This window comes from Mytilus galloprovincialis, chromosome 2 (assembly GCF_965363235.1).
Source record: "Mytilus galloprovincialis chromosome 2, xbMytGall1.hap1.1, whole genome shotgun sequence".
Lineage (NCBI taxonomy): Eukaryota > Metazoa > Mollusca > Bivalvia > Mytilida > Mytilidae > Mytilus > Mytilus galloprovincialis.
Genome location: NC_134839.1, coordinates 45,763,457 through 45,778,847, shown reverse-complemented (window position 1 = coordinate 45,778,847; position 15,391 = coordinate 45,763,457). Strand labels below are relative to the sequence as shown.

Here is a 15,391-nt window from a genome sequence, read left to right as displayed (position 1 = left end):
GTATGATAATCAATAAGACATTAATTAAAGATAAACAAAAATGCTCAAGTTTACAGTTTGCTTTTTGGTCTTTAACAATGAGCAAAGGTAACTTGAAATAGGCCTTCAGTTTGTCCCTTACTTGTGGTAATGGAGTTACAACAATTAGGCAACAATCTGCACAGAAAAATATGATGATCTGAATTGATAAGTTCTTAGAGGGGTCCTGATCCCGAAATCCGGGCTTAAAAACATGAAATCCTGAGGTCCTGAATTTTAAACAAATTAAATACCAGCATCCCGAAATTTGAAAGAAAAATTCCGGGATCCCAAAAGGGTCAATCCCGAAATCCCAAGCTTAAAAACACCTGATCCGGACATCCCGAAAAAGATCCTACCCCTTACCCCCACCCCACCCCCTTTTTAGAATCAACTGCATTTGGTAATTAGAACATCACATTGAGTCCTCAACATATTATTATTTGTAAAATGCCTTGAGGTAATTTTTTCCTGGAATCAGTATAACCTTTAATAGGTTGATTTACAGGTTAAGTTGACTAGTTTGTTGTTATCCCGTCATGGTTATTAAGGACCCGTGGAAATCAGTGGAATTTTGTTGTCGTCGTTGTTGTTAAAAGTAATATTGCTGTTCACTCCACTTCTCTTTAAATTTGCAGAGCAGATGATGGAGCGATACAGGCCCTTATTATGTACATTCTCAGATAAAAATAAAACAAAACACAAAAATATGTAAAAATTGAACAAAAGATTTACAGAAGTAATTAACGAAATGATTTATTCCATAAAAATGCTTCATTAACCAAATATGTATATGAATATTACTGTATAATGCTTAACATAAAAACCCAATATGTAGAAAATTTACAATTAACGAATAAATAAAGGCTTGGTAATGGGTGGTGTGGTTTTACTTACATGTGGTATTCAATATAAGTATTCTATTTTATTTCATAATTAATATTATATTATCTGTCACATACTGAATTGTGGTATGAAGAAACATATTCTAAAACTGCACAATATTGTCAAACTTTAAAATTTCATTGCAACAAGATTGCTCATTATGTTTCTTCTTCTTGAAAGTCTTTTTTAAAGATTTTTCACCAAAAAATATGCTTTTCAGTATTTTGCTATTAATATATTTGTCAATGGAAACCTTTTTCCTGGTTTCTTATGTACATTAAAAAGAATGATATTAATATATTGGAGTTGTGAATTTTACTCTGTTTACAATATATTAAATTATGGATAGATGAATAGTTTTATCTCTTGTCGAATACCACATGTTACACACTATATACACAATACACAATAGATGTGTTTAGTATTGTTGCCAGTATTTCCTTTTATTGATTTTTACTCAATTTAAGAATTTTCCAAATAATTAAGAGTTTAGATGACAAATACAAAAATAATTGGTGTTTGTAAACAGTCACTGTTTATTCAATCCTGTTCTCATGGTTTTCAATTTTCTGAATTATAATTTTAAATGTATAGTAATATGAACAAATTCGCAATCATTTTTATGCAAAGAATTCACTTGAATAAAAAATCAAGAAAAGGAAATAATTATGGCAATATCGATGTAGTGAAGTGCAATAACATTTGGATTATTTTAACAATAAACTGCAATTTGCATGAAATGGGTTGGTGTGTATTAAAAAATTGTATGGTGTGAGACTTTTCAAAAGGGTGATTTAAGAATGAACAACATTCTCATTTGGTAACAATAATTTATAAATCTTACACATTTTAGCAATTTTGTGTCACATATTCTGTGCACTTGGAAAGTATGACATTTGAAATTTGTGATTAATTCATATTAGATATCAAAGTTAATGTTGAAATATACAGTATTAATTTACTTTTCCAAAATGATTTTAATGTAAATTTAGAAGAAAATAAATTCAGTTATGCCATGTTTAAGAAAAGGATATAAATTTGCAAATTGCAGTTAGCTTTTAGTGTATTTAATTGTAGATATTATGTCTTTAGTTAACTCACCATTCTCTTTGAGTTTGATTTAGTTTATATGTTGCTGACCTTTGACCTTTGTTACCATAGTTACAGCAGATGTTTGCTGCTGCCAGTAGACGTCCCACACTTTTTCCTTTTTCCGGAATGTTCTCTTCTTTCATGCACCAAAACTATGTGGTAAGTGTTGTAGGGCTGCTTCAGTTTTTGAGTTCAAAGGTCACACTAACAAATCAGACACTTTTCGTTCAGTAATATATATATATATATATATGTATATTATTCAATTTAATATATAAAGCACTTCCCAATTACAAACTAAGGTTGATTTCATTTGGACAGCATAGATTTTTAACTGAAATTAGCAAACTGTAATATAAAAAATGCAATTTGTTTGCAAGATTTTTGTTTTATTTATATCAAATCTTTGATATTGTTTCTCATTTGTATATTTTAAACCAACACAGAGAAAATTATTAGATATATATAACAGAAATTATCATTTTTACTTTCACTTTATAAAGAGTTCCATTTCATTAGATCAACTATGTTTGGTGTATGGAATGAATGCAAGAGGTACATGTCAGACTGGCTGGTTTCAACAGAACTTCCCTTCATTTTAACATCACAAATTTGTAAACCTTTATGGATTGATATGAAACTTGGACACGAGCTTATCTTAAATTTTTCTACTGATAAATGGACACCCCCCCCCCTGTTTAAAGTCAACACCTTAACACTGACATCAGCAATCACAGGTGTGAGACAGGGTTCTTTTAAAATGTAAGATATTTTTTTTTATTAAAGTGGCTGTGTTAGATGAATTTATAATTTGCAAATTTATTCTATTTTATTTTTGTTGTGTTTCTTCTGTCTGAATAATGCTTCAAAATGTGTATCTTAGAGAAACCATCAAATCTTTTAATGTTGTAACTCAAATTGTTTTTTTTTTTTTTCATCTTTTATCAGGAGTTTTATCCCAAAATATATGTACTGGCTGAATATGGATTAAATATTCGCAGCTCCTAAAGGATCAATTTGTACATGCTATTTCTATCTACCCTTTAACTCCAACAGACATGATGATCAGTGGAAACAATGGAATAGGAATTTGTTATTTTTTAGATCACAGAGCCTGTTTTGACCTAAAGTTGGAACTTTGCTTGATTTCAAAGTTGTCCATGCTGTTAATGTCTGTGTCATTTTTGTCTTTTGTGGATAGTTGTCTCATTGGCAATCATACCACATCTTCTTTTTTATATTTATCCTAGTTCAAGTTTTAAACAATGAAAATATATTTTTTTTTTATATCAAATAAATGGACAGAAAAAAGAATGGGTTCTGTGTATTAGTTCCTGACACAAATCACAAAACCTTTATAAAATGTGCAATTACTGTTCATCTAAGATTGAGTGTTTTTACACATTTCTTATCCGGTAATAGCATACTTCTGTATGAATTATAAGTAAAATGCAAAAAAAAAACCTGTTAATATATAATATACTTAATGTGCTTAACCAAAATTGCTCAGTGTAACTGGCGGCTGATTTGTTGGTGTGACCATATTTCAAGACATGCATGCAAAATTTAATCTGTTTAGAATTTGCTTTTAATTAGTATTTGAAAAATAAACGTGACATTGGTCAGCAGCTTGACATTTTAGCTTACTTGGTCAAAACAGCCAATATGAGGTTTTGCCATCACTTGTTGTCTGTGTCTAATTCATCAGTCTGTATACAACTGTATAACTTTTTATGAACATCTATTCCAATCTAAGCCGTAAACTATACAGTTATAGGGGAGATAGTAATGTCACTAACATAAAATGTTGTTTTATGTACTTATATTTATTATGGTGATGTATGTCACTAGACTATCATCATTATTTGGGGGACAGACATGAGCATCCATCAAGTTTTAGAAATCTTAGTTTATTTGAGGTGGATATATTATTACTGTAATAGGTCAGTGATTCAGGCTCTTTTTAGTCTAAATTTTTAAATTCAATAATGAATTTAACATGAGATCAAAAGTATTATATTGCCCCAATGAAATTTGAAATATATATTTTGCTTTTCTTATATTATGTTTTGAGTGTAGACTATTTATTAGAGATTTCAAGTACTCTTTGCTAATTATCTCAATTGGCTTTGCTTTGTTTTAAAAAACCCGCACTTTCTTTTCTTATATTTTGTTTCACCATTAGTATTTTTTTTTTGCATGTAAATTCCCCCTAACTACTTTTTATCCCTAACAACTTAATGTATGAATAAAAAAACAAGAAATATGTTTTTTCAGCACAGCATAAGAAATGGCCTATCAGTTAAAAAATATCAATTAACTTATTTTCCAATATCAAATACGAAGGCTTTTGCTTTTTCAGCATACAACTTTGATATTTACTGTCACTTGTAAAGTAGTTAGATGCTAGATATCATTACTTCTTCTGCTAGCAAGTTCACTGATGTTTGTGAGAATATCTTTGACACTGTCATTACCAGATCAAAAGCCTAGAACAAATTTTGTCAGTTTTGGAAAATGTATTTACAATGATTCCTAGAATAACTAAATGAAAAGTTAGAATATAGAAATATATTTAACGAGTGGTCAAAACAACACATTAATTGAGGAATGCTTGTAGCGCGTGAGTTATTTGTCAGTATTATTCAGTCAATAGATGAATATTTTTTCAACATTTTTTTTTTAATATCTTTTTCTACGCATTCATGATTTGCCTTGGTGCCATGTCATCGACAACATCTTAACAACACCTATTCTTGTATGACATCATAGGAGTGAAATAACTGAAATTATTTTACATATGAAATTATCTTTTTTTATTTCTCTAGGAAATCATATTGATAATTATATTATATTAAAATGCATTGCAACCAAAGTTAAGAATTCATTGGTCCAGATAAAAGAACCTGACTTAAATGAACCACTTCAGCAAACTTCATCAGACCTGGTATATTTTATCTTTGATTCTAAACAAGAGCAAACCCAAATTGAATAAAGTAATGGGTTGCCTTGGTGATGAATATATCAATAGTTAAAATTAGGCTACAATACATAAGTCAGGTAAGTGATACAGGTTCTTACAACCTCAAAGTAGCTCACCTGGTCAGACTGGTCATTGTCTGCTGATCCTGACTCTGTAGTATAAAGAATGGAACATAATTAATATCTCATTGGTCATAAATTTAAACATGTCAATGAAAAAAAATTCAAGTGTTGTAAGGGAAATCGGTGAATTTATGGGAGAGATAAATTTTCGAAAAAAACAATCTTAATTTATTTAATTTGACTTTTGTGACAAGTCTGATGCACAGGAGACAATATAGGATAAAACAAATGTGTGATATATTGGTCTTGATTATCAATGAAACCCAAATGTTTTAACAAAACTATTTGTGAACTGGTTCTACGGATGTCTACTTCTGGATTTACTTCTCTAAATCCTGAAGCACCTGCAAAGTTATTTTAAAATGTGTATAATGAGTGTAAAATTACATAGAAAATGCAATTACATGTAATTTGCTTTGAACACTTGATATAACATTTTACTTAAAAAATAATTTTATGCTAATTTGTCAATTTGTAATGAATTTTAGTAGTACATTTTTAACTACCATTTGGATGGTCTTGATAAATCATGATGTCTGTATGTTATAGCTCATTGTCAATTGGAAAAGCAGAAGACACATTTTAAATGTATTGCTTTTATATATGTATATAAAATTGAGAATGGAAATGGGGAATGTGCCAAAGAGACAACAACCTGACCGTAGAGCAAACATCAGCAGAAGGTCACCAACAGGTCTTCAATGCAACGAGAAATTCTCGCACCCGGAGGCGTCCTTCAGCTGGCCCTTAAACAAATATATACTGGTTCAGTGATAATGAACACCATACTAAACTCCAATATATGCCCATTTTAAATGAAATTATACTTTCTACAATTAAATGGTAATTATTACCAAAGGTGATGAAAGTAGATGTAGGAGAGTTACCCTTATATCATAGTTTTAATTTTAAATCTTCTCTTTGGTTGGATAAAGGCTACTACTCACTCTGTCAGTATAAAAAGAAAACTTGCTAACCATACCCATATTGTGTACAAAATGGCCTAATCTTGGTTTGACAAACACATGAAAACAATATTTCAGTTGGATCCCTTATAAAATCCATTTAACTTTTTTCCACCATTGTTTATTAATCTTTTGTTTTATAAAAAGTGTAATTATCTTTCTCTTTCATACAAAAGGCAAGAATCTTTTAATTCAGGTACCAGATAAGCCACCCCAAGGTGACCAGAAGCAACAGTTGCGAGAAATTTTGGCTCAGAAAAGCAAGAGCAGACAGAAAAAGAAAGAACAGTGGCCTGATGGGACACCAGGTAGTACTACATTTTCTGTTGGTCAGCAACACTGTTTATAAAATATGTTTAGATTTTACATTTATTCATGGTTGTACCACCAAAATAAATGTAATATGCATGCTTTTAACTTGTTAATTGTTAACAATTGACTGTCAGTGGATTTTATACAAGGAATTGTCTACTCCATTGGATATTTTGATGCTTGTGTAAATATCTCCATGAAGAATAATAATCACATGTCTTGCAACGTTGTTTTTTTTAATTCTTAATTTATTATTTAAGGACCTGGACAATTCCACCAAGATGAAAGATTCCCTGTACCTCAGGTACCTGGAATGCCACCTTGGCAGGGTCCACCAGTGATGGGACCTCCACCACTTCATCCACAACATATGAAACCAGAGATGCAAATGAGAATGAGGGGTCCATTTCCTGAGGGGATGCGACAAGGAGTTCCTATGCGACAACCAAGACCTGGTGGACCAATGCAAGGACCACCTGGACCTTTCTCTCCGAATAGACTACCTGGTCAGGTATTACAACCAGGTCATCATCCTCAGGTAAAAAAAAACACCTTAAAAATCATGAAAATAAGATATTGAATGATTGCCAATAAGACAACTATCCACCACAAGAGTCCAAATGATGTGAATGTAAGCAACTATATTATAGGTCACTGTATAGCCTTCAACAAAAACAATTCAATCAATAAAACCAACTTAATTTATGACAAATCCGTAAACAAAAGATAAATACCTTGTATGACAAACAGAAACCAACTTCAACCACAGAATGACAGCTTCCTGAGATGTGACATACACATAAAGAATGTTATCATGACTGTTGGATTTGTCATAATAACTAGGGTTTACTGATTTTCATTTTAACAAAAACATAAAATCCATAATACACAAGTCTATGAGATAACTGTATAAAATCTACTGGACAGCAACGAGAGTAGGATTGGCTGATTTCACTTAATCAATTTAATTACTTTGAGCTTACTTTAGGTTACTGAGCATTATAAGACATCTTTATCATTGTTTTGATTGTACTCATGTTTTTTTTTACTTTTATTCAAGTTCCCATTGTACATTACAGAATCAACTGGAAATGTATCATCAACAGATGCAACAACAGCAACAGTCCACACAACCACCAATACCAGGCCAGATGCCCATGGGGTACAGACAGCAAGACATGCCAATACACCCTGGACATCCAGGACACCCTGGACACCCTGGACACCAACAGAGGATGGCATTTGATCCAAGTAAAGTACAACAAATACCCCCATCCTCTGTAGGAAGTGCTCCAGAAACTTCTGGTTCGGAGGCCCAACAGAAAGGATTGGAGTCCAGAATAGCAACTGAATCACAAGTTGGTCAGATACCCAGAGGACCTAAAACTGATATGACTAGACCAAAACTGGCTATGTCATCATCAGATGAGAAAACAGAGGAACATGATAATATTGATGATTTCCTAGGTAGGCATGACACATAATTTATGTGGCTAGCTAATGTGATAATAGTGAACTTCATTAAAATCCAGATCACCACTACTGCAAAACATAATATCTTAATGATCTGATGGCACTTACTTATCATCCTTTATAACAGACACATCATGGCTTTTGTATGAAATTTCCTTGTATTTTTCCAGGATTATGACCGATAATTTGTCCGAAATCAGTAAAGTTTTTTCTCAGGGAATTATTTATTAGAGCACCTATAAATTTGGTATCTGCCTTCATATGAGTGAGCATGTTTTAACATGTGATGCTTTTTCACACCCATTACTCATCAACGTCTTGTTAACCAGATTTCTAATAGGGGATTATTATGAATGGGCTCAATCTGTTTACCCAGATTTACTCCAACTATTAGTATTTGTAATTTTAAGTTGTCGAATTTTCAATAGAAATATAGATAACAGAAGCTTTATGAGTCAACAGCAGGTGAGTCATTTTGTATTAGTTTAAGGTAATGATCATGCCTTCATTAGTTTGTTTCTGTTATTGTTAACTTGTTTCTTTATTTGTCTTGTTCAAGCTTTTATATATGCCAACAGATGTTTGATCAAAGGCTTTTCTGTCACCTGTACAAATAAAGTTGGAGGTTTAGTAACATTTTGCCTGTTTCTTCTTTAATGTCCTGGTCATGTACGTTCCTGGTTTAGACTTAGAGTCATAGAGAAAATATATTCCCCATTTCCATTCTCAATTTTATTTGTCCAGGACATTTTACCTTGACCTACTTATAATTCATGTTATTTTTGAAAGGCGTGTGTGTAATATGGTTCAAATTTAAAGAAGGTCAATATGATAATGAAAGACCCTTCAATATGTGTAGGTCAAGGTTCAATGAAATTTGGCATTGTTAAAATGGATAAGGGGTAAATGTAATTTTGTAACGAAAGTTTTTCCTGATGAATTTATGTTAAAATTTAAATATTTCTTGAATTTAACTTTTTCTACTATTTAAGTACTTCTCTCAAATTGTTTTTAGTATTTTAGTAGTAAATGCAACCATGGTTGAATAAGGTTGATATTGACACATGGTTTTTAATGTTAATGTTTGCAGGTAAGACATTATCTTTGTGTCAGACTGTTGATGATACTTATGCATTATTTTATTCAGAATAAATAAGGTTAAGTAGCACAACGTGGAAGGATGCCTTCAAATTTTCAAATGTTTTTTTTTTCTTTTTTGCAGATTTGGATGGATCATTTGATATCCTAAAGTATGCAGACCCAGAACTTGATTTAAACATTGAAGGAAAAACAATATTTGATGATCTTGAGGATGAACCTGTTCCAGACTCTGAAGATAAAGGTCATGATGAAGGTGCTAGTAAACAAAATAAACCGAAAACAAATGAAAAAGGAGACAACATTAAAGTTGAAAATGTACAAAGCAAGCCAGAAAGTGATTTTCAGACCAAATTTTTAGAATTTAGTCAGAAGAAACCAGATGATCAAACTAGGTCTAATAATTTAAGTGAAACTGAAAAAAGTAAGCAAGAGATAAATCATATTGCAGCATTATTACAAAAGTCTGAACAGATAGGTCATAAACTAGAACGTAGAGATTCCCAGAAATCTGATGGAAGTGGAAAGGATCATACTGGTCCTAATACTCCATCAGGTATGATTGATGCGGCTGGAAATATTCCACCACAAGGAATGTCTGTTGGACGACAAACTTATCAGGCACAAATAAATTCACCAATGCACCCGTCATTTCAAGCAGTGCCATCGCCAGGATCTGCAAGTGGTAGTTTCCAACAAGGTCCAAGCACTCCTGGACTAGTATCACCTAAAATCCAGCCGTCTCCTCGCAGTTCAGCTCCATCGCCGAAAACCCCTAATGCTCTATCACCTTTCAGTCAACAACCATCAACTCCAAATGTATCTGGTCAGCAACAGTCACCATTTTCACAACCAACTAATTCTCCTTTTTCTCCATCTGTTACTTGTTCTCAGTCACCTTTCAATGCAGCAGCATCAACCTCTGCACCTCAGTCACCATATGGGCCCACTGTGTCACAACCTCCATATGGGCTACCACCAGGAAGTCTTCAGGCAGCATTTGGTACTCAGTCTTCACCCATGACCTCCTCTCAAAGTCCTGGTCAGAGGTCACCTAGAGGTGCTATTACACCGACCAACCAGTTTATACAGGGAGGACCCTATGGAAAACCCTCTGTACAGGTCTCACAACAGGGAGCCAGTCTTGGACCATCTCCAAATAGCATGATGTATGGACAAGCCATGGCTGGTCAAAGGCTTCCTTATACAGGTGTTACAAGTGAAGGATATGCTACAGATGTTGATCCAAATATGCATGTTATACAGTCAGGAGTAAGGATGCCAATATCAACAGTCCAAAGTACCATGCCTTACCAACCAGGTCATGATGGAATGCCACGGTTCCCTGGACAACCACAGCTGAGAGGACAGGGAATGCCAACAGGATTCCCTGGTCCTCCAGGACAACCAGGTATGGCAGGATTTCCACAGGGAATGAGAATGAGGCAGCCTTCACCGGGAATGGCATCTCCAGGGGTGACAATACCAACGTCAATGAATCCATCAGCTAGACCAGCATTATTACAGGAGCAACCATTACTAATTCAAGACTTACTTGAAAAGGTTGGTGCAATGTTTTTTACAGTACAAACAAAATATAGATTATTTTATCTTCTTAAATTTTGATCTGAAGTTGCATCATGGTAAAAAGACAAAGCAAACTATTTGTACATCGCAATGTTGCATGGATATAATGATTGATCCTTTTTCCCACACATACAGGCATACTATTAAAATAATGAGATGTGGTATAATTGCCAATCAGACAACTATCTTTCAGAGAACTTAGGAAGATGATGTAAAGAAACACATGTCACCATACATAAGAGTTTTATTTGTCTGAATTTGGTAAAATTCTCAAATCCACATTTTGAAACCTGTAAAATTTTAGATTGATGTTACATTTAGCTATTAATGACATTTAACATTATTGAACATTATGATTCTCAGTAGCTGATTAATTAAAGATCACATAGATAACTAAAATTTATCACACCCGAGCCACAGATCAGTAAACAGCAAATTAATACCATTATAGACCAAATTAAACTTTGAGTATAAATATTTTAGTTAACATTGATATTTCAATTCTTACTGTAAAGATTTTTTATGGAATACGTATTCAATATGTGTCAGTCAATTTCTCTGTAAAACATGTCTTCTTAAATTTGTGTAGGAGAAACAAGAACAGCAAAGACAGGCACAACAGCAGGCAATGATGCATAGAAGGGAAGGTGGTCCTGTAGAAGGCATGATGAGCACTGGACCACAACAGATGTCTGTCCCTGCAGGAATTGCTGCTTATAGACCAAGAATGATAGAACAAAATGTGATGCAGAGGTAAATTAATTAAATGAAAACTGTTGGAATAATCTTTAAAAATGTCATTTTGTGAACACTCCTTTACAAATTTAAGCTGCAGAATATTGCAATTCTTTATTATTAAATACAGATTTTGGATTTTAAAAGTTATGGGTAAAAATATCATTGGTTTTCATATCAGTTCTAAATCTCTGGACAAAGTAATTTTCTGACATTTTAGGCATCCAGTAGATCCAAACTGGATAGGCCCAAGGATGTTTGCACAGTCTCCAGATGGTCAGCCACAATTTCATGCTCGCATGCCAGGACAACAGATGGGTCAAGGACCAAGACTTCCAGCGCCATTCCCAGGTCAGGGAATTGGTCCTCAAGGGATACCACCCCCACCTCAGCCTCCCCTCCCACCAATGCAGGGTAAGTGGAATTCAAAAGCATGTTGATATAATTTGTCTACGTAATAGACAAATATGATTGATAAGATTACTTCACTTAGACACATTGTGGATGACCCCTGTTTAAACCAAGTTCTTGAAATTGAGTATTGTCTTTTAGATATAGATTAATTTGTTTTAAGTAAGTCACAAACATGTATTAGAATATATAAGGAAGGGCCAGCCCCTAGAGAGCTTAATTAATTGTGATCAGATTAAGCTAGTGCAAAGATGTAATAGAAACACAGCTCTAAAAGCCTCTAGTTTGACAGTGCTGCAGTTCTTTACCCTTACCAGTGCATGTAAATTATTTTTATTTTTTTACAGGTGAGGTTAGCCCAGAGATAGAAAGGCAGCATGTACAGTATGAAGACTGGCTTATGAAACATTCTCAGTATTTAGAGATGCAAATAAAAGCATTAGAAACACAAATAGCAAAATGTAAACGTACAAAAAAAGCTATCAATGCTAGAAATAGACAGGTAATAGTATACAATGGCCATGGACTGTTTTCTGATCTTTGGTCAGTTTGTTGTTTCTTTGACACATTCCCCCAAATTTCATTCTAAATTTTAATATTAAAAATAAAAGTTATTCTTTACTCAGATAACAAACAAATAAAATAAACTAAAGGTTAACAATTATAAATGTTAAATATGACAGTAATAGCTTTAGCTGTAAGTTATCAAATGGTAAATGATTGTATCATACTGTGCACTTAATACAATACCTGGCTTCATATGCATTTTAATGGCCCTGCAACTACATTGTCAGTGCCACAAAGTTTTACCCTTATCCTTCATTCTTTCATTTTGCCACAAACAGTAATACAGAATTTTTCTGAAGTCCTTCACAGATTTAGCTTATTTTTAGTATGTGAGTCTAATATGATAAGTTGCAGATCAAGTTTACTTTTGGTTTCGCTCAACTGATTTTTGCTGAAACTTCATAATTAATCAGACGCTCAACAGTGATAAATTGTAATGTTTGTGTACTGATCTGATAAATTAATTGGTTGAATTAGGTGAGTGGCAAGGCTTAGCACAACAATCCATGTATTTTTGTCAATATTGTCATAAATCAACATAGAAATATCATAATATCTATCGAAGTTAACAAATAATTTAATAACAGTATTTGCATGAAAGTTTCCCTGTTGATCATTATAGTTTTGCTTTATAAAAGAAGTGATTTTCGAACCATCCAATAATAAAAGATGATTATTAATATTAGGCTAAGAAGATTGGTAAGGAACTTCCACCAAATGATCAGATAGAATTAGAAAGAACTACACAGGAACAAACCATGTTACAGAAGCAACTTGAAGGCATGAGGAAGCAGCTACGTCATCATCAAATGGTCACACAGGATTACAGGTCAAAGAAAAGGGTTAGTACACGATTTTAAATAAAATGTGTAATATGTATGTATTTTTTCTTTGGCAGGCTTTGACTAATTCCAAAACTAGCTTGTTTATAATTGGAAGCATGAATTGATAACGGTGATGTTAAGTCGATGGGTGGGTGGGGAATAGTGTGCATCTAATATGGGTAATCAACTACTACAATTTTCAAAAAATATCCCTTCAGAAGAAGATTGCACATATGTTCAGTTGTGAACCTGCTATTATGGAATTTATCTTATTTTTCCAGACTTTTTCATCGAAATATGTGAAAGAGGCTACAATTTTTGTGTTATAAATTCCTCCTGATTATAATGCACTGATTATCATATCTTTTCAGGAAAGGTTTGGTGAACCGCAAGTCTCAATACAGCCAGAAAATCAGCCACCACACCTACAACCAAGAATTCCTCATAATGGTTCAAATAGACTACCACAGTCGGTACGACAGGAGTATGATGCTTACATGATGAATAAATTGCGTCAACAGCAAATGACTGGACAACAGCCCCCAATGGCAGCAGCAACACCACGCCCACCTGTACATATTGTCGAAGTAAGTAACACTATCTTTATACCATATATCAATTTGGCCTTAGAGTATTATTCACATTTATTGAAATAGATGTAAGTAATCTTTAAAAAAAAAATGAATCTTGTAAATATATTCATTACTCCAAACTTCATTACTCCGTAGAAAAGTGTCTTGTTACACATTGATTCACATTTTCTTTTGATTGTACTAGTATGGCTTTAGTTCAATTTGTAGTCCTATATATATCTTGTTTGACTCTTTACTTTTAATGAGGTTGAGGCTCTTTTCTAAGAATTGATGAGGAAATATCTCTCAGATCTTAATAAATTATTATTTGAGATAATAAACTAACGTTTGCATAAATGTAGTCTAATTGGTCTTACAGTAATCCAATTAATTATGTTTACTGAAGTAACTGTCAATATTAATATGAGGCAGAGATTCAAGTTGCAAGTTTCTTTTGCACCCTATCAGTAAAAAATTACCAGCTTCTGTCTTTTGATTTTCATACAACTTTTAAGAAAAATGTTGTTTTTGGTCTATTGAATGTTAATTGTTAAAAAGTTGCTAACATGGACTTCATTCTGTTATGATAGCCAGACATTTTTAATTAGTGATTTTCAGATACATGTAGTTTAAAGATTTTGCTAGTTTAAACTACCTTCAAATCTTGATGCATGAGAATTCTGCAAGGATTGTATTTGAAGTAAATATTTTGTAAATCAGTCTTTTTATGCTGCTGTTTTATAGCAGTCATAATATTAGGTCTGTGCCAACTAAGCTTTGGCCAGATAAGGTTATATTTAATGTAACCCATGATCTGAAAAAAATACTTAATTTATTATTATACACAAGTTTAAAAGAGGGAACAATATGTCTTTGCATGCCTTTAGTTGGGAGATTTGTCTGACTTCCAAGCAGTATTATTGGTATCTGGCTAGATCAGTGGAACATCAAGAACTGCCAATACACATGACATTGAAATTAGCAAATGTTATTTTATTTATTTCAAAATTAGGTTTACTGAATTTTTAAAACTAGATCACATGTGATTATATTATAAACACAAATTAAGTCATTCTTTATTACAATGAAAAAAATGGATGTATCATGCTACCTCAAGCTACGTCATCTATTTCTGGTTTTATCTGTAAGACTACTTTCCTGCATTGAAAGGATCCAGCCAAATCAAGATGAATAATGTTTGGAAGTCAAAGGAATCTTACTACATTCCCTTAGTTAAATTTAAGATCATGGGATAATTATATTCCTTGGCCTGTTTGCTTACACATGCCCTCTTTGATTAAACAGTATGACCCAGAGAAATCGCCCAAAAAGTCATCTAAAGTCCCTGTGGCAATTATACAGGTGAGAATTTCAATCTATATATATTATCCTAGTCAGTGCATGCACCGCTTTAATTAACATTGTCTTGATGTTTGCAGATCGCTTTTTATGATGCTGAACCTACTGGTTTATGATAGGATGATGGTTTTACTCAATAATCTCACAGAAACTTATAAGATATTTTCTGTAGTGTTCATATTATTGATCTTTGTTCAGCTGTTATGGCTAAGGAATAACCATGTGCTTATCAACTTTTCAAGGACATAGGAGCAATACAGAAAATGTCATATAAAAATGTCTCTGTACATTAACTAATTATTTAATGATAGAATTTTTTAAAACTTTTCTTAAGTTAATTTTTTTTCTCATTTGTTAAAAAAGCCCATCTTTTGCATGGTCCTTACTG

At 32.8% G+C, this 15,391-nt stretch overlaps 1 protein-coding gene across 10 annotated transcripts in view; it reads left to right on the top strand.

Annotated features, from left to right (window-relative positions):
• LOC143063678 (uncharacterized) overlaps positions 1 to 15,391 on the top strand; it is an 83,904-nt gene that overhangs the window by 48,356 nt on the left and 20,157 nt on the right. For 8 of the 10 annotated variants that reach the window (XM_076235989.1, XM_076235988.1, XM_076235990.1 and 5 more), the window contains 11 exons: positions 2,065 to 2,154; positions 6,262 to 6,373; positions 6,638 to 6,915; positions 7,457 to 7,844; positions 9,073 to 10,511; positions 11,125 to 11,288; positions 11,491 to 11,684; positions 12,029 to 12,183; positions 12,935 to 13,090; positions 13,444 to 13,659; positions 14,950 to 15,006. In XM_076235989.1, the coding sequence (XP_076092104.1) occupies positions 2,065 to 2,154; positions 6,262 to 6,373; positions 6,638 to 6,915; positions 7,457 to 7,844; positions 9,073 to 10,511; positions 11,125 to 11,288; positions 11,491 to 11,684; positions 12,029 to 12,183; positions 12,935 to 13,090; positions 13,444 to 13,659; positions 14,950 to 15,006 (3,249 nt within the window). The remainder of the gene's footprint in view (positions 1 to 2,064; positions 2,155 to 6,261; positions 6,374 to 6,637; positions 6,916 to 7,456; positions 7,845 to 9,072; positions 10,512 to 11,124; positions 11,289 to 11,490; positions 11,685 to 12,028; positions 12,184 to 12,934; positions 13,091 to 13,443; positions 13,660 to 14,949; positions 15,007 to 15,391) is intronic. The other 2 variants (XM_076235993.1, XM_076235992.1) reach the window with 2 other exon arrangements.